The 23704-nt window shown below is 45.1% G+C and overlaps 1 protein-coding gene across 1 annotated transcript in view; it reads left to right on the forward strand.

Moving 5' to 3' along the window:
- LMTK2 (lemur tyrosine kinase 2) overlaps window positions 1-23704 on the forward strand; it is a 250906-nt gene that overhangs the window by 96081 nt on the left and 131121 nt on the right. Inside the window, exons 4-5 of the mRNA XM_078665164.1 lie at window positions 7917-7990; window positions 20256-20374. Of these exons, the coding sequence (XP_078521290.1) occupies window positions 7917-7990; window positions 20256-20374 (193 nt within the window). The remainder of the gene's footprint in view (window positions 1-7916; window positions 7991-20255; window positions 20375-23704) is intronic.

Consider the following 23704-nt stretch of genomic DNA (forward strand, 5'->3'; position numbering starts at 1 on the left):
CCCCCCCCCCAATCAGGGGTGTGGAATTTAATAAAATATCTACTTGTTCATGGGGCAGGTTGCTTCATAACTCTATTTGTCATGTAACCAAATCCACTTTCCCTTTGGTGCCATGTAGTGCGACGACAAATTCTGGCAGCAATCTCGTTATATAAGAGCTCTGAAATAGCCTCTCTGATTATGCCAGGGCTCATACCATAGTAGTGTTTGAATACTTGCAATCCCCTTATGTTGGCACATTTCCTCAGATCTACGTATTGCTGCTGAAGGTAGTGGTAAGCAATATTTCCAGGGTTAAAATGCCCTTTTAAGTCTGTGCAAACCTACTAACTAGCATGGTTCACGTTTTAAGTGTTTTCAACAACTCTTCTGTAATCTTTCCAAACTGAGAATGGAAATGTTCTCTCTCTCTCGCTCTCTCTCTCTCTCTCTCGCTCTCGCTCTCGCTCTCGCTCTCTCTCTCGCTCTCTTTCTCTCTCTCTCTCGCTCTCTTTCTCTCGCTCTCTCAATTTCAGACGTACTGGCTTTGCCAATGTTTATTTATTTTTGTATCCCATAATCTTATTGAAACTGGTTACACTGATTTCCCATTATCAATATGTTTGGGAAATACTAGCATGCATCAACACGTTACTAAATGATGCTGCAAAGAAATGGCATCTGAAATTTCAGTAGTTTTGCGAATTGTTTTTTTTCCTACTTTCATTTTTTTAATGAACATTTTATTTTGAAAGCAAAGAATTGTCAATCTTACTTTCAAGCTTCTGCAAATATTGGCATCAAATCAGAGAGCATTCTGGGAGCATTATACATAGCCTCATATTGCTAAACTTTGAAAACGTGTGTACACATTTTTATACTGGAAGCATGGTCAGTGCAGTCAGCGCTTACATTTACTTTCAGCGCTCACCCTAAAAATAAATGCTTTCAATGAATGAACCATAAATACAAGTTTGAACAGCATTAACATATAGACAAAATTATTACCTTAACTGCAGACCGTGCCCTTCCCTGATCCATTATGTGGTACTGCAAACTGGCAGCCAAATGGTTTGTGCTGCAGGGGGTTGGGCCTACTTGTCACAAGGACGAAATACACCTGGAAACTTGTTGCCCTTGACCCAACACAATATGTCCTGGTCATCAGGCTATAGGAATTTCACATTCCTGCCCCAATCCATGCTAGAAATTTGCAACCAAGGTTTGCTGACCATTTGATTCTGCAAAGGACCTTATGATGCTCTTCCGCAGATGGTTTTCTAGTTGAGGATAATGATTGTGAGTCCTTGAAGAATAATGGCAGTATAGCGCGCAGGGCTCTATGGTCACTTTTGTCCCTATTGTCAACTTCGAAGTCTTGGCGTTTTAGTGCCAGCACTTCACTTAGGAAGATGTACTCAATGGTGGATATATTCCTGAAGGTAGGGTTGGTGTGTCAGTGGGGATTGAGAGTTTCTTTTAGTGTTTGAGTGGAGAATATTTTATGATTGTGAAGGAGAGCGTGTAGGGTGGCAACGTCAGCTGTCGAACTTAGGAGGTGAGAGAGCTTGCCCAGGGCCTTGGTGTTAAAGTCCCTAACTATGATTGCCTGATAGGAGTCATAACTGTTAAGCAACTCATCGATCATGTTTGCCTCTTTCTTCTGGTGCTGTGTTGGGTTGAGGTAATAGTTTATTGGCAACACTAGAAGGGCTTGGGAGTTGAACTTTAGGCTTATGAGTATTTTACTTTAGATATTTGTTGATCTTTAAACCCAGCCATTCTTTCAAACTTTTCTTTGGACGATGAGAACTAGCAGTAATTTTTTGGGTTCTGTCAACATTATTAAAACATCATCGCCAAATAGGCTGATTTTGTCTTGACAAGGGCTACCTTTGTTGGATTCTCCTTTGCGAGTGAGTTGCTCTTGTCCTGTTTCCATTTACCAGGAGTTTTGCTTCAGTTGTGACCTACCTGGTGACAATACAACTAAAAATTACTGATGAACCCTAGTTGGACTAAGTTATGCCTCAAGAAGTTACAACGTACACGATTGAATGCTTTTTCAGCATTGAGTGTGATTGCACTATGTTGTTTCTTTTTCATAATAAAGTTATATATTAAATGAATCGCTCTGTGAATAATATTGTGTGTTTGATTCCTGATAAATTCAGATTGGCTTGCGCCTACCAGTCCTGTCGTAACAGGGTTTTAGTATCTTTGTAAACATGTTTGCATCTAGACTGAGAAAAGCAGTTGGTCTATAGGATTTAGATTCTGTCACATATTGAACCTTCAAGAGAGAAAAAAGGATTCCCTCTAAAGGGATGAACTTAACAGGTGATGGTTTTGTACTAATTGCTGGTCCAAGCACTTCCTCGAAGGTGGCACTGAAATGGAAACATTTATTGCTTCCTGAACTGGAATTCTGCAATGAAAAACCCAGAAAGATAAGAATTCTGAATTTATTTAAAAAAAAAAATAATTTTATAACATGGTGTTGAAGAAGGCTTTGGAGAAAAGATGTGAAAATCTAGCCCTTTGGACATCTGTCAGCCTTCCTGTCAAAATCATTGTTGATAAAGTCTCCTCCGTTGGCCACCATAGCTCTATCGACAACCCCATCTATGTCTGTTCCATTGATTACAAAAGCTCCATCACTGACCACCCCAATAACACTGAAGAACTTGTTAATGAAGACTCGAGTAAGCTCATCACAGTATGTGGTGCAGAAGACCCCATCAATGGCGTCAGTTGGTTAATAACCTGTTGTTGATGGCGACTAATACAAAGACTTTGTCGACAATGATTCCAGCATTCTTCAATGGGATCCTATTGATGACCATAACAGTGTATTCATATCTTGGCATTAGTGTAGATGATGCATTTTTACTTTGCATTTTTACTTTGGGCGTCAAAATTGAAAGAGTTCACAGACTTGTCACTGCAAATGTAGCTTCCGAATTGGAAGCTGAAATGTACATCCAGGACCATGCCTCAGATACTGTATACAGTCTTCTAGCTAGATGGATAAAACAAATATAGTGGACTATGTGGGTGCTCGACCTGAAAGGGGAAGAGTATGAACCTTTTCACTGAGGTGCAGATTCCAGAGGGGTTTGTGAATCGCAGGACTATGAGGTTGTGCTACCAACCCCACTTTGTCCAAACGACCTGCGTCAGAAGTAGTAACTCCACCTCAGATAAAGACGGTGCTATCAAGACCGACCGATGATGCAGGTGCCTCTGAATTCGCGGAACAATTTCTAACAGATGAGGGAAACCTTTCATAAGCTGTTCCCTCAATTGCTACAGTATGTGCCACCTCTGTAGCCATAGCTGCTACAAGCACAGCCAATACTGAAACTCCATCAAGCACAAGTCCCACCACCATTACCAATGTAGCCTTCCACCAATTTTACACTCTGTATCATTTCTCCTACCCCATTACATCAGAGTAGACAACGGAGAAGTGGCAGAAAGGGATGAGGAACAGGTTGTTCAGAATGAAGAAGATGGAGAGGGTAATGACCAGCCTCTGGAGGATGATCATCACAAGGATGATGGCTGGAGATACTGCCTAATGCCCCAGGATGAGGAAGAATGCACCCAGATTTTTCTGCAGACCACACTTCTCCCATCTTCTGTTGGAAAGGGTAGCCAAGAAATTTGGCCAACTCACATTAGTAAAGCTGATCATGACAACATAAGTTTGTGGCCTGCCTATGCAGATGATCTCCTAGAGATCTGTGGCTGTAAGTGGAGAAATCTCTTGATAGCAACATATTGGAGCTCTGACCATTCATCTGGGATTACAAGCATTCCTACCCCAGCTATCCAACTTGACATTCTATCCAAATAGGCACCAGTTCCACATACATATACTATATATAGCCCAACAAAGGCAGAAGATTATAATCCCTAAAAGAGGAAGAACAAACGTTGTGAGACAGGGCCATCAGCAACAGGATAGATGTGTTTGTGGAACACATAATAGGGATACAGAATGAGCAGGCGGTTGCTCTCAGCTGCTCCGTTTTGGTTTTTTAAAATTTGTTTTTCTTGAAGTTTATACACAATTTAAGTACAAACAAGAGGAACAGAAGTTCCAACCACGAACCAGCCAGTTTGTCGTTCCACAATGTACAAAATGTTACAGTTCAAAGCATTAGAGGTACACAAAAGGAATGATGCATTCAAAAAAGAAAGTATCATTTGGAGATCAAGCAGCAGTAAATCCATATATACCTTAATTCAAGTGTTAATCATCCCGTGGGTAAATCCATATAGTACGTGAAACATCAGAGGCGAATAATAGAGCATAAATCATCTACATTTGCCCGTAGAAAAGCATGCCCAATTACAATCTTACAGCCACATAGCAAACCAGACCTGTGTATTAATGAACTTTATAAATAAATATCATTAAGTAACTGCACCCGGGCTGTATTCAGGAGATTCAGCTAGCTGCTCCGTTTTGGATTGCCATTAAAGGGGACTTCATCAGGAACCGACCGCTCCAGCAGATTTTCAGGTAGTGGGACAAACTGACATCGATCTTGCTACAGCAAGGCAAAACAAACTAATGTGCCTTCACAAGAAAACAGGAAAGGTAGATAGGCAATGCCTTGGCAACAGCTGACTGAAAATCTTTAACTACACCTTTCCTCTATTCCCACTCTTCCCCTTGGAACAGAGGAAAGCTGTTTGAGGCAGTGGTTATTTCATTGTGATATCATCAGTGTGACTATATCAGTTCAGAACCACCAAACTACTCCAGCTTTGCAGACGTCTTCCAATAGTGCTGAATATTCATTCCAGTCCTATTTCCAAGTTCAACTGTCAGTTCCTGCATCACAACCCTCAAATAGCTTAGCCTGTTTTTTTAGCTGAACTTTACACCAACAAGACTTACAGTGGAAGTGCTATTCATTCATTCATTCAATCTTTATTTCGGCCATTGGCCATCAAAGATATACAATAAAACATGCATAATCACTACAAAAATATACAGTAAGACATGTATAGTCACTATAAAATCACATGCATAATCAATGATAATATAAAACCTTAAAAATACATGCGAATGAAAACAGCGTAAAAAAAAAAACTGAACCTAAAATTAAGAGGGAGCTTGCATCTTCAAAATGCGAATGCGAGTGTACCAAACATTGGTGAGGAACTTTGCTAGTGCAAATACAGTTAAACTGGAGACATCAGTTTTTAGGATTCTATACATTGGGAGGTACTCCCTGCCACCCAGATTTCTAATCAATGGTAAGAGCCAGTATTTCCTCGCTGCCTTGTAAGCTGGGCAAAACAGGACCACATGTAAATCACTTTCCTCCGCCGCAGTGCAAGCTGGGCACTGCTTGGTGGAGGGAGGTGATGACCAGGAACTGGTAAAGGATCGTAAAGGCAGTGTGCCGTATCTCCATTGAAGTGCTATTGCTGATGCTGCACTGGGCAAGGCCTTATCTTGTTTTTTTATACAGCCTCATCAATCATCTGTCATATCTCAGGAATTTGACTGAACACGGTTTTGAAATGCACCTACTCCACAGTCCATCTGGCTGAAATATCAAGTTTCATAAAGATTTTGTATCCTTTTTTTAAAAAAAATTTTTTAACAAAAAGGATCCTAAAATTATTCATGAATGGGTGATATTCCCAGCTTTCCCACTGGTTCAGCCTCCCGCAGTACCATTCGAGTAGAATATGGAGCTCAGCCAACAGATGTTGGCTCTTTGAGACATAGATCAGAACGGAAATATCTTTCATGGAACACAGCACTCCTTTTGCCACTGATGTCAGCAAGGAGAATGGGGAAACTTACGGTGCTCTCGATCGAAGATCTGTACCAACAGTTTGCTTAGCACAAAGTCACAATGTGACTAAATTCATGCCAAAAACACCTTTAGGCTTCCACCGGAATGAGCCTATTGTGCTTTTTTCTGAATCATTTTGCAAAGGTGAAAAAGCACAACACACACTGACTGTTGGCAGATGTTTTGCATTTTATCTGGCAAGACTAAATACTTGAGGATTTCAGACCAGTCTCTTTCATTTGAACACCAAGGCCTCAGCTGTCCCTTAGTTGAACAAGACATTGCACATTGTCTGCTAGCCTGCATAACTTTATGCCGCAACAACACAAAGATTTCTGTAGTGGTTAAAGTGAGTACAAGAAGGAAATAGGCTTCTAACTCAACTCCTATTTTTTGTCAGAATGCCTAATCCTGCAGTGTTGGGCCGCTGTGCATTCTGACCTTGACTAACGGATAAAGTCAAACTTGACTTTCTATGACCGAGGGTTAGCCCTTTGAGATAGGTTAATTTTGGAGGTGGCTGTTGGAAGGTTGGAAGGGGTGTACTAGCTTTAGAAACGTTTGGAGGGCTTGGAATAAGCAATGTGGAAATGAGGTTTGTGCAGTAGTCCAGTTTTTAATGGTGTTTTAAGCATTCATTAAGGGACTTGGCAGTGTATAATGTGGGAGGACAGCTTTCAAAGGTGCTGCAAAAGTAGTATCAGGGTTTGTTGTCCATTGAGGTGGAAAGTTTGCATCTCCTGTACAAATAGTTTAACTTGAAGTTGGTTAGAATATGTTATGGTATTAGAAGTAGATGATACAGTGGGGAGGAACATTAGGCAGCATGTAGCAAGCTGTATTGGACTACAGAGGTCATTTATGAGTGTAACCTTACAGTGAGCTTGTAAGGATGGGGAAGGACACAGCCTAGGTTTCATAGGTGAAGAGGAGGGGGTCTATGACCGATTCCAGGGGAAGGCCAAATGTAGCTAATGTAGCGGTACAGCTAGAGGACATCATGTTACTAGGTAGGAACAATCCAAAGGTTTGGAGGAGCACAAGGCAATGGTATTGCTAGTAAAGCCCAAGCGTGACGTATTGCAGAGAGTATTTTATGGGTAAGCCTGAAAAAGACCAGCCCATTAAGAGCAGCAAAAGTAATGGTCATTGAGCTATCAAGCAGAAGCTTCAAGGGTTCAGCAGATGCCTTTTATAGGCTTATTATGACAGCAGCAGTTTTGAAGGAGCAGTTGGTAGGTACTTATGATTAACTATCAGTTAAGTCAACAAAATAGCGAGTGTGGGTGGGTTGTAACAATTTGAGGTGCAGTGGAAGAGGAATTTGCTAACCAGTAGTTTGTTAGGGAATGTCTAGATGGACGACTCAGTTAATTTGGAAAATGGGGGCTGTGAAGATGTGGCTGTCCTGTCCATTTTTGAATGAAGGTGGGATTAGTCATTCTTTAAGGTGATGTACATTATTTGAAAGCAAAAGGAACAATTGATGGACAGAATGCCGAATGAATGCAAACATTTGCTGCCAGTTGCAAAGATCTGGGTAAAATCCATCGTTCCTCTGATCCCCATGCCACCCCAGTTTGGACCCACCCATATGCATATCTTGACACTGTTTCTCATGGGAACAGTCCAGCCCGAACTGCCAAGCCAGGTCCTCCCTTGACTGGAAACAAGCATATGGCCAGGTCTAAACTGGAATGCGTGGTGTTAAAAAAAACAATGGATTTAACCCAGATCTGTGACTGGGGGTGAATGTTTGATTAATTCAGCAGTCCTACCTCTTCTGTTTTTTTTTTTGTACATTTTTTGAAGCCACTTGATTTTCAGTAATGTGTATAATCACAGACATTGTCTGTTTGCTAGTATTTATCTATATATAATCACACACCATCTTAACTCTAAGTACTTGCATATTCAAAACATGATTCGCCTTGGAAGAAGAAACCTCTTTATGTTGACTGCTACACTTGTCCTGAAGAAGTATATATGTGAAAAAAACACCTTATTATAGGATATGGAATCCATTGTATTTGTTAAAATAGTACTGTAATTCAGTTGTTCTTGCGGTTTAAATTATGACCTACTCTCTTCTGTTTTATTCCTTAACAGATGGCTCAAAATCACAAGTTGCGCGTCACAGCCTGAGCTACATCCAGGAAATTGCAAATGGGTCCTTTGGAAAGGTGATATTTCCTTTTTAAGAAAATTTAGCAAACCAGTTCATTTGTAAATCAATGTCTGTACTCAGTGTTGCTTTTTAAAAGCTTTTGACCTCTGTCAAAGTAATAGGGTTGTTTTTTTATCATTGCCATTTATTAGGTCTCGCCTGTCGATGCGCATCGAGCAAGCGAGACTATAGGGGCTCATCGACTCTTTATCTAACTTGCAAGGAATCGTGGCGATTCCTTGCAGTGCCCGTGACTTTTAAGCTCAATGCGCATGTGCATTGAGCTTAAAAGCGCGTGCACAGCCGCCCGCATTCCTCCGACACCTTTGAAGTGAAGCTTAGCTTCACTTCAAAGGCCCGGCTTCTTCACACCCACATGCCGCTCTGCCCCGCTCCGCCCCCTCCCCTGAGTCATCCTGCCTGCCCAGACTTCTCCTCCCCCTACTTACATCCCGCTTTCACTTGTTTTACTTACTCTTGTCCCATATACACATATTCCTTTGGATAAGCTATGTAGCGCCCGCCTCCAACAGCCCCACACGTTCTCGGGGGGAAGCTGACATTATCTCCGCTCTTTGTTTACACTGGGAATTCTTGTTCCCATGGTTATCATGACTCGCCACAGGCCCGTCAATCGGCATGCCGAACGTTCTTTGTAACACGCAGACCGACCAGCCGATTTGAATCGTGTATGACGGGGCACGTCGACGGGAGTCTCTCCTCGTTTTCACCATTGACATTTTACCCCATCACACGTTGCTTTCCATTACTCTTCCAATATAAAGAATCTCCCTACTGAGCCAATGGATGACACACCTCTCCAGAGGCGACACGCTCACACACTTTGGGATCTGCTAACACTGCAGGACCCGGCGCCCACCAGCCCCCTCGCACCCCTTGTGAAGGGATATGTTGGGCATTGCTGCTGGTTCGTTCCAGCATTGACATGCCTTACTTTGCACTCATGCCCAAGTGCGCTTTTTTTTGTTTGTTATTTACCGGCCCCCGTTCACGCATGCACACCATTTGGTAACGTGCATTCCGCAATGTGTGCATTACTTTTGCATCATCTCCCATTGTCCCCATCTCCGGCCCACCCCATCATGCACACCACGAAGATCGGCTAATCCGTTTTAAATTGTACCACCTTTCTTCATACTTAGATCTCTATTATGTATATACCTTTCCCTGTTCACCCATGTATAACGTATTGAGGGCCTTTCTCGGCTAGGACTTTAGACCTACGGAGTTGCCGGCCGCTCTACACTCATTGTCCTCCACTTTTTGATGTCTCTGATATTCCATATGTATTATCATGCCTCTCTTACTATGCTTTAATACTATTCAGACCAATTTTGAGCGCATCTCCTTCTTTCTTCTGACATCATTTCAACACCCTTTTGAGACCTTCCCACATGCGCCACCTCTGTTAGCACCATGATTCGAGCTCCCATCTATGCTCTTTTTTGTTGCTCAAGAAGCTCTCTAGTACCATGCTTACACATCTTCCTTGTTCCACAACAGTTCCATGCATGAGGCCCTTATCAAGGCGGCCCTCCAGAACTATTGGATGCATCATTACTCACCGCTGCTAACCCAAGCATAACGGGTTCCGTCTAGAGATAGACCTACCACGTATGGTTCCTCACCACATTGGACATTTAGACACACACGGAAGATGGGATGCAGCGACCCTCAACCCCTCACTCACCCTCAACCCCTCACCCTCAACCCCTCATCCTCAACCCCTCATCCTCAACCCCTCACCCTCACCCTCACTCACCCTCACTCACCCTCAACCCCTCACCCTCACTCACCCTCACCCTCACTCACCCTCAACACCTCACCCTCACTCACCCTCAACCCCTCACTCACCCTCAACCCCTCACCCTCACTCACCCCCTCACCCTCACTCACCCTCAACCCCTCACCCTCACTCACCCTCAACCCCTCACCCTCAACCCCTCACCCTCACTCACCCTCGACCCCTCCCCTTCGACCCCTCCCCCTCAACCCCTCACCCTCCCTCACTCACCCTCACTCACCCTCACTCACCCTCACTCACCCTCACTCACCCTCACTCACCCTCACCCTCACTCACCCTCACCCTCACTCACCCTCAACCCCTCACCCTCACTCACCCTCACCCACCCTCAACCCCTCACCCTCACTCACCCTCAACCCCTCACCCTCACTCACCCTCACCCTCACTCACCCTCAACCCCTCACCCTCACTCACCCTCACTCACCCTCACTCACCCTCACTCACCCTCACTCACCCTCAACCCCTCACCCTCACTCACCCTCACCCACCCTCACCCTCACTCACCCTCACCCACCCTCACCCACCCTCAACCCCTCACCCTCACTCACCCTCAACCCCTCACCCTCACTCACCCTCAACCCCTCACCCTCACTCACCCTCGACCCCTCCCCCTCGACCCCTCCCCCTCGACCCCTCCCCCTCAACCCCTCACCCTCCCTCACTCACCCTCACTCACCCTCACTCACCCTCACCCCCTCACCCTCACTCACCCTCACTCACCCTCACCCTCACTCACCCTCACCCTCACTCACCCTCAACCCCTCACCCTCACTCACCCTCAACCCCTCACCCTCACTCACCCTCACCCACCCTCAACCCCTCACCCTCACTCACCCTCAACCCCTCACCCTCACTCACCCTCACCCTCACTCACCCTCACCCTCACTCACCCTCAACCCCTCACCCTCACTAACACTGAAACCCTCAATCACCCTCACTCTTACTCTCACTCACACTCTACACCTCAGCCTCACCCTCACTCACTCACCCTCAACACCTCACCCTCACCCCCTCAACCCCTCACCCCCTCACCCTCACTCGCCCTCACCCTCAACTCCTCACCCTCAACTCCTCACCCTCAACACCTCACCCTCAACACCTCACCCTCACTCACTCTCAACCCCTCAACCTCACTCACTCACCCTCAACACCTCACCCTCACTCACTCTCAACCCCTCAACCTCACTCACTCACCCTCAACACCTCACCCTCACTCACTCACCCTCAACCCCTCACCCTCACTCACTCACACTCAACCCCTCACCCTCAACCCCTCACCCTCAACCCCTCACCCTCAACACCTCACCCTCAACCCCTCACCACCTCACCCTCAACACCTCACCCTCAACACCTCACGCTCAACACCTCACGCTCAACACCTCACGCTCAACACCTCACGCTCAACACCTCACGCTCAACACCTCACGCTCAACACCTCACGCTCAACACCTCACGCTCAACACCTCACGCTCAACACCTCACGCTCAACACCTCACGCTCAACACCTCACGCTCAACACCTCACGCTCAACACCTCACGCTCAACACCTCACGCTCAACACCTCACCTCACCACCTCACCCTCAACACCTCACCCTCAACACCTCTCACCCACCCTCACACCTCCCCTCACACCCACCCACCCTCACCCCACTCACCCTCACAACACCTCACCCTCAACACCTCACCCTTCACACCTCCCACCACCCTCAACACCTCACCCTCAACACCTCACCTCAACACCTCACCCTCAACACCTCACCCTCAACCACCTCACCCTCAACACCTCACCCTCAACACCTCACCCTCAACACCTCACCCTCAACACCTCACCCTCAACACCTCACCCTCAACACCTCACCCTCAACACCTCACCCTCAACACCTCACCCTCAACACCTCACCCTCAACACCTCACCCTCAACACCTCACCCTCAACACCTCACCCTCAACACCTCACCCTCAACACCTCACCCTCAACACCTCACCCTCAACACCTCACCCTCAACACCTCACCCTCAACACCTCACCCTCAACACCTCACCCTCAACACCTCACCCTCAACACCTCACCCTCAACACCTCACCCTCAACACCTCACCCTCAACACCTCACCCTCAACACCTCACCCTCAACACCTCACCCTCAACACCTCACCCTCAACACCTCACCCTCAACACCTCACCCTCAACACCTCACCCTCAACACCTCACCCTCAACACCTCACCCTCAACACCTCACCCTCAACACCTCACCCTCAACACCTCACCCTCAACACCTCACCCTCAACACCTCACCCTCAACACCTCACCCTCAACACCTCACCCTCAACACCTCACCCTCAACACCTCACCCTCAACACCTCACCCTCAACACCTCACCCTCAACACCTCACCCTCAACACCTCACCCTCAACACCTCACCCTCAACACCTCACCCTCAACACCTCACCCTCAACACCTCACCCTCAACACCTCACCCTCAACACCTCACCCTCAACACCTCACCCTCAACACCTCACCCTCAACACCTCACCCTCAACACCTCACCCTCAACACCTCACCCTCAACACCTCACCCTCAACACCTCACCCTCAACACCTCACCCTCAACACCTCACCCTCAACACCTCACCCTCAACACCTCACCCCTCAACACCTCACCCTCAACACCTCACCCTCAACACCTCACCCTCAACACCTCACCCTCAACACCTCACCCTCAACACCTCACCCTCAACACCTCACCCTCAACACCTCACCCTCAACACCTCACCCTCAACACCTCACCCTCAACACCTCACCCTCAACACCTCACCCTCAACACCTCACCCCTCACTCACCCTCACCCACCCCACACCTCACCCTCAACACCTCACCCTCAACACCTCACCCTCAACACCTCACCCTCAACACCTCACCCTCAACACCTCACCCTCAACACCTCACCCTCCCACCTCACCCTCAACACCTCACCCCACCCTCACCCTCAACCCCACCCTCACACCTCACCTCACCCTCAACACCTCACCCTCAACACCTCACCCTCAACACCTCACCCTCAACACCTCACCCTCAACACCTCACCCTCAACACCTCACCCTCAACACCTCACCCTCAACACCTCACCCTCAACACCTCACCCTCAACACCTCACCCTCAACACCTCACCCTCAACACCTCACCCTCAACACCTCACCCTCAACACCTCACCCTCAACACCTCACCCTCAACACCTCACCCTCAACACCTCACCCTCAACACCTCACCCTCAACACCTCACCCTCAACACCTCACCCTCAACACCTCACCCTCAACACCTCACCCTCAACACCTCACCCTCAACACCTCACCCTCAACACCTCACCCTCAACACCTCACCCTCAACACCTCACCCTCAACACCTCACCCTCAACACCTCACCCTCAACACCTCACCCTCAACACCTCACCCTCAACACCTCACCCTCAACACCTCACCCTCAACACCTCACCCTCAACACCTCACCCTCAACACCTCACCCTCAACACCTCACCCTCAACACCTCACCCTCAACACCTCACCCTCAACACCTCACCCTCAACACCTCACCCTCAACACCTCACCCTCAACACCTCACCCTCAACACCTCACCCTCAACACCTCACCCTCAACACCTCACCCTCAACACCTCACCCTCAACACCTCACCCTCAACACCTCACCCTCAACACCTCACCCTCAACACCTCACCCTCAACACCTCACCCTCAACACCTCACCCTCAACACCTCACCCTCACTCACCCTCACTCACCCTCACTCACCCTCACTCACCCTCACTCACCCTCACTCACCCTCACCCTCACCCACCCTCAACCCCTCACCCTCACCCACCCTCAACACCTCACCCTAACTCACAATCACCCTCACTCACCCTCACCCTCACTCACTCTCACTCTCACTCACCCTCAACCCCTCACTCACCCTCAACCCCTCACCCTCACTCACCCTCGACCCCTCCCCCTCGACCCCTCCCCCTCAACCCCTCACCCTCCCTCACTCACCCTCACTCACCCTCACTCACCCTCACCCCCTCACCCTCACTCACCCTCACTCACCCTCACCCTCACTCACCCTCAACACCTCACCCTCACACAGTGCAATAGGTCTCAGAGGATTTTTAGTTAAAGCTTTTACAATTGTTTATGGCTTTTTTGATTTGTAATTCTTTAGCATTGGCTACAAGAAATAAAAATGCTAAAGATTTACAACAAAAAACCCATAAACAATTCTAAAAGCACTAACTCTAATGCTGCGAGACCTATTGCATTTCCAATGCTTGTTTTTTTTACATATAAGATAATTAATTCAAGTAAAAGGCATCAAGTTTGAATGAAGATGCTGATGGTTTAGTCAAGTAGTGATCCATTTTCTAGTTGATTTAAAAAAAAAAAAAACTAGACAGGGCTTGTTGCTAAACAGACATGTTTTTCTTTTTATCTTCGAATACACTTTGATGCATCAAGTGACCCTAATTCCATACCATACTTTTAGATGATATAAAACATTACTGGTGAGTTTTCTACTTTTCATCAGACTTGTTGTTCTTTGAGGTAGGTTGCACCTAAAAATAGTTAATATTGCTTGCACTCGAAGAGCAGAGCATGTGAGCACACCCTTGAGATCCCAGTAGGTTCCTGTTATGCTTTCTGCGAATGTGGATTGCCTCTCTTTTTTATTTTCAAAGTATTTTATTAAGAATTGTACACATACATTTTAATCATCGCTCTTCGCGGGGTAGCATCCCCAGCTGGGCGTACCTGCCTGTGGTACAAGTTACATTATACATGATTGAATGCCCCCCTTACTTCTGTCCTACTATAGGAGTGAGGGTAAGTGAAAAGATGGAAAAAAGAAACAGTGTAGATGCAAAACAAACTTAAGTGAATCGCCTCCTTCCTCAAAGGGCGGACACAGAGCATCTGGCTGCCTCTCTTCACCTCCAACCCAAGAACAACATATGGGGTGTACCCCAAGGGTCATCCCTCATTGTTCAACACCTACATGACCCCCCGTGTAGTGGACATCGTCAGATCCCACTGCCTCAACATCATTTCCTAAGCAGACGACACTCAACTCATCCTCTAGCTCACCGAAGACCCCCCACCACCAGAACAAACTTCCACGATGCAATGACCAATGTAGCCAACTAGATTAGAGACAATTGACTTGAACTCAACTCTGGCAATACAGAAGTACTGATCTTTGTGAAAAAACCATCCCTTTGGGATCACAGCTGGTGGTCAGAAAAACCCAGAACTACACCTGCACTAACAGATCATCCATGCAACCTATGCATCATCCTCAGAGAAAACTGACCATGAAATGACAAGTCAACTCAGTCGTCTCCTTCTCCCACACACTCCGCATTCTACGTAGAATCTTCAGATGGATCCCAGTCAACACCAGAAAGACCATCAACCAGGTCCTCCTCACCAGCAGCCTCAACTATGGCAACACACTCTACTCTGGCATTTCCACCCAGCTTCTCAGAAGACTCCAGACCATATAGAACGCTACAGCCCGACTCATCCTGGACATCCCCTAATGGACCCACATCACCCCCCCCCCCCCCTCAGAATCAGAAACCTCTACTGGCTCCCAATCCAGAATAGATGCCAGTTCAAGATCCTCGTGCGTTCCTACAAAGCCCTCCACGATCAAGGTCCTGCTTACATCATCCAACAACTTAACTTCCATCAACCCACAGGACACCTGCGCTCCTCCTCACTAGCTCTTGCGCAGCCCCCTCCCCGCCTCAGTTGCAGTCGCAGCAGTGGCCGCATTTTCTTCTACATCGCAGCCAAGTCCTGGAACAACCTGCCCCTCCACTTTTGAACAGCACCCTCCCTGGCAGTCTTCAGAAAGAAACTCAGACCTGGCTTTTCCCAGATACTCCTTGTGGTGACAGTGCTGCGCTGTATAATTTCTGATTGATTTCCCCTAAACACTTTCAAGCGTGCCTTGTTGTTACTTCAGTTTTATTTGCTTATTTACCCATGCCTAGATTAGGACGATTGCAGTAAGACAAATGAGAATCTTGTGGGCTCTGAACGGATCACAAAATATTCCAGTACTTTCATTGAGGTGCGAAGCAAGCATCTTCCTTCCCAGCAGTGCTGCAGGTTCACTAGCCCCATGATAACATTGTGAACATATCAACAAAAATGTGCAAAAAGCTATGGTTGCTTATCCTTAACTATATCTGCAGAGCTATTCCACTCTACACATTTAAGAATTCAAATTTCAACTCCACAGTTATCACTCAGATTCATAGGAGAAATGGCTATAGCCTCACAATCTTGAACAAGTTAATAATTAATGCATAATTGTGTTTGGAGACTAGTCTACTAAGTTTCCTTCTCCGATTGTTAATTAAATTAGATCTGTTGGCAATGCAACATTGTTACTTCAAGACCTGCTCAGCCAAAACACGAACTCTACGTTATTGATGTTTAAAACTTGGGTGCATCAGAGAAAACCCAAACGGAGCTCTGCTTGTCATTGCTTGCTAAATTTGAATGGCTCAAAGATATTGAGGTGTTAACATCCATAATTAATATAAGATCTGAAAAGTGGCGAGGAGCTGTCATTTTATCAGCTATATTCAAAATACTCTTAATCAGAAAATCAACGTTTCAAGATTTGTGATATACATATTGCCATATTAAGCAATAAATTGTGCATAGCTGTACTTCTAAATGTGCTTGGACTAGTATTACCTGGAAGTGGAGCTTCCCAAATCTCATGTCACAAATATACAAAGCAGAAGTTGTTTTCAGCCAAGCCTCCTTTGGCTGGGCACGAGAAACATACTGAGCAGGCCCACTAACAGCATAGGAAATTTTATGGTAAAGATTTTGCCACTTGCTCCTGAAAAAGGTCATCAGTCTGCTAGTTTATTTAGTTGATTACCTTATGCCCTTCTCAAGACAACCATCCGAGGCAGGTGTTAAGTTGGCCCATTGCAGGTTGTCAGTGCTGTCAGTGTTCGAATAAGGCGAGAAAATGCTCCCTGCTTGGCATCCTTCCTTTTTCCCCTCAAGTCTTTAACTCAGTGATAGCTGATCTTTGTGCTCTTGTGCTTAAGTCATAAACTATTTAAGCAAAGGGGCACTCACAAGCTAGAACTGCTTTAATGGATTATGGAATATGACTGTACATCACATTAGTGCGCTGCAGGCCCTTTACCAATTCGAACACCGCAAAACGAAGGCTGCCTAAACCTTTAATTGGGATATGGTGATCTTGTGTACTCCACCCAACCTTGAAAGTGTTGACTGCTTTTCGCCTGGCAAAAAAATGTTGTCAGCCTTTTTATGTGCTCATAAACCTCTTAAGACTTAATAGTATTTTAGAATATAGTTAAGCCAGAACATCAATTTTGTATAAAACCATTTCTCGGAATTCAGTTAATCTAACCAGCATTTTCTTAAATGTGGTGTTGTAAATGTTTGGAGGGTATCTTCTAACCCAATCACTACAAAATAGATAACTTCCTGTAGCCGATCGTGCTGTTCGGATTAACTTATAACAGCCTCCCCATTCCAAGGAAAAGATCACTCTGGAAACATGAGGCTCAGCCAGAAAAACTGTCATTGCCCAATAGGTCCTTAGGTACATCGAGTAGAGCTTCTGCAGTTGTACAATTGTTCTGAATCAATGGAAATGTTGTCCACAGGTGTTGCACGTAACACCACCACTTAAACTCGGATATTGTCTTAATAAGCATCTTTTGCAAAGTATTTACTCCCATCTGGTGTCAAGACTGTAGAAAAACTTTTTATGCCACAGTATCAAAATTGCACGAATTGGAAAAGTGTAATGAAATGGCGGTTTACTTGCTGTTGTATAATTTCTCAGAGGTGTTGAGAAAATCTGCAATATTCGTAAAGCGAGTCACTTAAACGAGCAATATGGAAATGCAGAGTCCAACCCGTGATGACCTTTTGGAAAGGAAATGACTTGTGAAAATGACTTAAGACTCTAACCAGTCTCGGAAATCGATATGCCCCGGCCTGTGGCTTGCTCTCCCATCAGCCTATTGGAAAAATGTGAATGATGAGCCAGATAATCCAGCCATTGATACCCACTGCAGCATTTCAAAGAAGATTGTTGACCTCAGAGGAAAGTTTACCTTGTGTCCTAACCTTGAGACATTTTGTAGCAATATTTTATATGATGGCGTTCTGTGTACTCGATATAGCAACCAGGGGCGGTTCCTCCATAGGAGCGTAGGGGCATTGACTCCTTACCCACACTGTGTGCCACTATATTCCAATCTTAACTCTTTATTTCGTTTTTTTAACCCAAATGCTAATACTTTACTACAGTGTCCATATGACATTCATCATTGCTTCTTTAATGGGGCAGTATTACCACAGTGCTGTCTCTCTTAGCAGTAGACGTGATTGGGGCAACCAGCTGAGGCTGTGTAAATGCCTGGACTGCGCATGTCAAATTGACATGCACTGTTCAGGCTTCAAAGTCGGCACTGTAGGGGAGCTGGGGAAAAGGAGACACAGTCCATCGGTCTAGCATAGATCACTGTATTCGCCTGTCCTGTCCTGCCTGACCACTGCTCTTATGCTGTTTACTACTGTAGACAGCATGAGAGCAGTGCTTGGATTGGCATGGGTGAGGAGGTGTGGCATTTAGTTTTTACAAGTCGTGCTTGCTCTCCATTACAGCTAGGCAGCGAGGGACTTGTGTAGTTTTGTAGTGTTAGGACATCGGCCCTTGGGTGTATTACGTTTAAAGGAAGAGGATGGTCGAGGTAAGATTTTTTATAAATTTTATATCCAGTGTGGATATTTTCAGATCCTTGAGACCTGTTTTTGCACCAGCCCCTCATACATAGAATCTCTTCCAGTGCATTCCTTGACCACAATGATGCATCATTCTGAAGTTTCTTACATGCAGTCTAGTTTCCTGTAGAGGTCACAGAGACCTCTTCAACTCGCTCTCTAGGTAGAAACTGTTTCCCTCTTGGGGCACACTGCTGGAGCGATACAACCTGCAGGGTCCTGCTGCTTAAGTGTTTGTGGCTCTCTCTGTTGCCATCTTGGCTTTTTATGTCCAGTGAAGGAGTTACCACCACGTCCCTACCTCCAAAACACACATGATTAATTGCAAATGTACAGGGATGCGGAAGTATCCTCACATTTCGTTAGCATCAATACATGATACATGGTACTTAACAGACAAGTAACAGCCAGGGATCAACACTGGTTCAAAGAGCTTGGACACCACCCAAGTCTTAAAAATATTAAGGGAGCAAAGTGTGCACAGTTTATTTAGAAATGCCTGTGAAAACATTTATTTTTGGTTTGGGTTGGTTGGTTTGTATTGCAAAATGCACCATTATAAACTATTTTTCATAAAAAAGAAATAAAGTATTGTGGGATGAACACCCCACAAACACCCCTCAGAACAGTTGCACTCACTCAGACTAAGTCATCCTTCCATTTTATGTCCCACCACTTTCAAACTCAACCAGACACCACTGATAGCAACTTAAAGCTTTAAAAATTGTTGCTCAAGCAGATTATTTCATCCTGTTTAAGAGCTTCTTCCATTTGAGTACTACTTCAGATGTGATGTGTGTGTGTTCTGTTAAAGCATTTGGTTTTGATTGTGCCCTGAATAAAATACTGTGTGTACAGAACAGTGAGCACTTGTTCTATCATCTGTGTTCCAGTTTCACATTATTAACTACAGTTTGTTCATACCGACCTTAACTTCAGTGTAATTAAAAGTTTCTGTCGATGGAAAAAACAATTTTTGTTAACCATAGCCTGAAAATAGGTACCATATGTTGCGATGGCGGTGTTTGACAACTTTGTCCATTGTTGTCCCTTATTTATTTTGCCTGATCTTTTACATTCAAAATATCTGCTAAATAAATGATTACTTCTGTAGTCAAAAAGTAATATTTCAGCCTGGAACTAGTTATACCTACCAAAACAAATGTAATATGCGTAGACATGTATTTGAGACACCAATGATAAAAAGTGTATACGAATCCGCTTCAAAAAGGTTAATAAATAAAGTGATGGCTTAGTATCACTTACTGGATGTTTCTTTTCGAGGATATTGCTTTTTTAGAACTAACTGTAGCTTCTTTTGTTGTTTAATTTCCTCCTTCAGACGTAACCCTTTTGTCCACTGCAGTAGCTGCACTTTTTAGGAGAAAGATTTGGTTGCAAGACAGTTCAAATTACTTAATTTTCATTACTGTTTTTCTATGTTTTGGTGACTATGTGCTTTGATTGCTGGGCATAATAGCTCGTGATTTTGGCAGCTGAAACCGATATGACCTTTCCCGCCACGTTGTTGCTGTTAAAGTTCGAATGGAAACTGGAGTCTTTTATGCCAGTGATAGGCAGTCTAATGCTGAATTGTTTAATTGTTTCCTTACTAGATTTTGCTTGGTGAGATCTACACTGACAGCAGTGTGGCAAGAGTAATAGTGAAGGAATTAAAAGCGAGTGCTGGTTCAAAGGAACAAGAACAGTTTTTGAAACACGGAGAGCCATACTGGTAAGACTCAACATTACTTTAAAATCTTTTTTTTTCTTCTTGTAATGTATTCATTCTCTCATCCTTTATCATTTGGTTTAAGACAGACAGGACTTCCACAGTCCTGTCTGAACAGCAAAGTCTGCATCATATTGGTCTTACCTGGGTTAGGCACTAATTTCTTAGTAGGTAGCTTTGGTGGTTTGAGGTCCATGCACCCAAGTTCCCTTCATAAGGGTAGTGAGCACAGTGATAGAGAAGTTTCATTTGTTTAAGTTTAAAAAGTACAGTTATGAAAAATCTGACTAATCATTGTAAATTGATAAGGCCGCTGGAAGCCCTTGTGAAAAGAGAATGACCATCATGGCTTAATTGTTTCAAATAGGATAAAGAAAAAGATGCAACATTTGACAACATTCACATAGAACTTGTGAAGGCAATCAAAACCTTTAATTTTGGTGTTAGAACTGTCGTTTGGCAAAGTTCCACAGATCATGAGTATGTAACCTAGGGCGATAAGAACCTCCTTTGAAAATCCTGCTCAAATATTACACTAAAAAATCCTAGAAATTGAGTTAAACAAACTAAGAGATGCCAAACAAACATGGCTACACCTTTGAGGAGCTCCGGCGACAGAGTCACACAGAGAACAGAAAACAACGACATCTGCAGCCGAAACAAATGTGTCACGGGAGGTGACACCTGGAACTTCATGGAACACTAGACAGTCTGAGACCATCACTTGAGTGATCGCCGGCGACTGCAGCCAGCAAAATTTGAATGACAAAATGATGTCACCCGTGTGGAGTGCCAGAACCCCGAATGGCTCACAGTAACATATCTATGACGCTGCTCCCGACTGATGTCCGTGACTGACAACAGAGTCTAAAAGAAAATAAATTGGGTGAGCTGTTCAAGCAGGAACTCAAGTGGAAACCGGTACACAGAGAAGTGGAGTTAATGCTCCCATAACCCTTATGTTACGATCTGCTAGACTGGCAGAGAACTGGAGGAGCTCAGGAGCAGTGTCATTGGAGCACTCCTCCCTAGTCACTCCTTTGAAATTGCACATGAATTTGAGAAGACATGAGAGACACTTAATAGCTAGCTGGGAACGTTGCATTACAATATGACAATCACCAATTCAGCGCTTGATGTGAGGCCCAGCACACTTTGGGGTGTGGCGCCACTTGAGTTAAGAGCCAGATAAAGCACGACAAGAGGGTGCTTCTGTGGTCCACCTGAAGCATTGAATGTATACTTAAATAAAATAAGTCCAACAGAAGCCAGAGAGTGATGAGAGAGCCAGGCCCTGCACAAACTCCATTGCAGCAGGATGCCCACCGACCCATCGCTTGATTACTGATTAGAGGCCCGACTCATTTTGGGGGAAAGCACTGCACGCATAACGAGACAGACCGAGTGAAAAGAGAGCACTTCGAGGGCCCATTTGAGGCATTGCTTACACCACTAAACAAAATTAGCCATACAGAAGCCTGAGACTGGTACAATAGAGCTAAATCCCCTCACGAACTTGGAAAAGCCTGCCCAAAATCCACTATCGCATAGAAAGCCAACCCAGTCCAGTCACTCAGTAGCGCCTGATACATCCCATAAGTGAAGCTGCTTGCATGAAAATTTGGTAGTATTGACTAAGAGGTCTGAGAAGACAAAAATAATTTCCTAATCGGTCTGACAGCTCCCGCATATCGCGCTATAGCGTTTAAAAAAAACAGATGGGTAGAGCTCTCACCCAAACATTTGAAAACATTTGGCCTCGTATATAAATACATGATGCCTGCAAATAGAGGCTCTAGGATTCGAGCAGTAACTGACACTTGCTCATTGAAGACAAATTGATATTATACTCTTCTCCACTGTTGGGCCTGGCTTTTGCCGCTGTAGAGGCACATCCACAAAAGTCACAAGCCTTTTAGAAGTTACAAAGACCAGTCATGGGGAAAGATTTCTGGAAAATTCTGAAAGGACACCACAGACTTAATTAAGGAAGTGGCCTTGACAAAGCCAGACCTCTTGGCTAGCCTAGAAACCTTTAAAACTAAGCTCGTGTGGGACTCTCAGCAGATATTTCAGACCTGGGGGAAACAAATCACTGCATTGAGGGCAGATGGAGACTCCGAAGAATCTCAGGTGGTGGACGCAAAAGGCAAACTTTAAATTTTGAAATAGAAAAACTCAGTCCTTATGGGCAAATGTATCACCCTTCATGCGCAAAATGATGCTATCCCAGAAAGATTTGGAAACCTGTCCCAGAAGAGATAATATACAAATGCGCGGCCTAAGAGAGGCCTGGAAGCCACAAGTATTAAACATTTTGTTAACCCCTTCAGTGCTGCGCGAATTTCGCTGCAGTGCTGAAGGGTTTAAAACCGTATTGGCTCATGACGGAAATGTTCCGTCATCAGCACCGGAGCACCGGCGCTGATGACGGAACCGTTCCGTCATTAGCATGGAAGGGGTTAAATGTCTCTTTTGCACAGTCGCTTATGACAGCCCAGATTAAATCATAGTAGATAGAGCCCGCTGCGTGGGGGCAACAAAGGTATCAGCCAACCCCGCAGTATTTGGATGAAAGTTCATGACTTCCAATATATAGAGAATGTTTTAAAAGCTGCAAGAGAAAAAGGTCAGATACATCACGATGTATAAAACTGCTCCCTCTTCCAGGATAATGCGACGGGGACTTTACTTAGACGGCATCTCTTCTCACCAGTCACAGACAATCTGAAACAAACTATGATCTGCTACAGTTGGCTCTTTCCATTCAGCATTGCATTTGAAATTAACAATGAAATGCATCAACTCTCAAAACCTGCAGAAGTAGCCCAGGTCTTGGGAAGAAATATAAGGGGATCACAGACTAATCACTTGGAAATGCCACCACTGTAATTGAGGGAAAATTCACAAGCAGCATCAATTTGGCAAACACGGCAACTCCAGAGACACTGAGGGGCGAAACAAAATAGAGACCCCAAAAAACTTGCCAAAAAAAGGTAGAGATAATGAATCTTGCCCAAGGATGGCAGTAACTCCAGTGAAAGGGTGTAGAGGAGTTAGTGACGTGAGTGCCTACTACCTCGCTGTCCCTCAATGCTGCAAAGATAAGGATGATACAGGATGCCTGCTGATAACCCAGACAAGATAAGATATCCTGCTTGATGCCATGATGGCTGTACACAAACGAGCCTCCTTGACAATGGCCTCCAATGTATTGCGAGATGTATTTATATTCTGATTATGTATATTATGTTCTGTTTTGTTCCACTGTGAGAGAAAGGGTCAATGGAAAGGTGTGCAACAGAAACCTATGAGGCATTGGATTGATACAAC

Source organism: Lissotriton helveticus, chromosome 10, assembly GCF_964261635.1.
Source record: "Lissotriton helveticus chromosome 10, aLisHel1.1, whole genome shotgun sequence".
NCBI classification, from domain to species: Eukaryota; Metazoa; Chordata; class Amphibia; order Caudata; family Salamandridae; genus Lissotriton; species Lissotriton helveticus.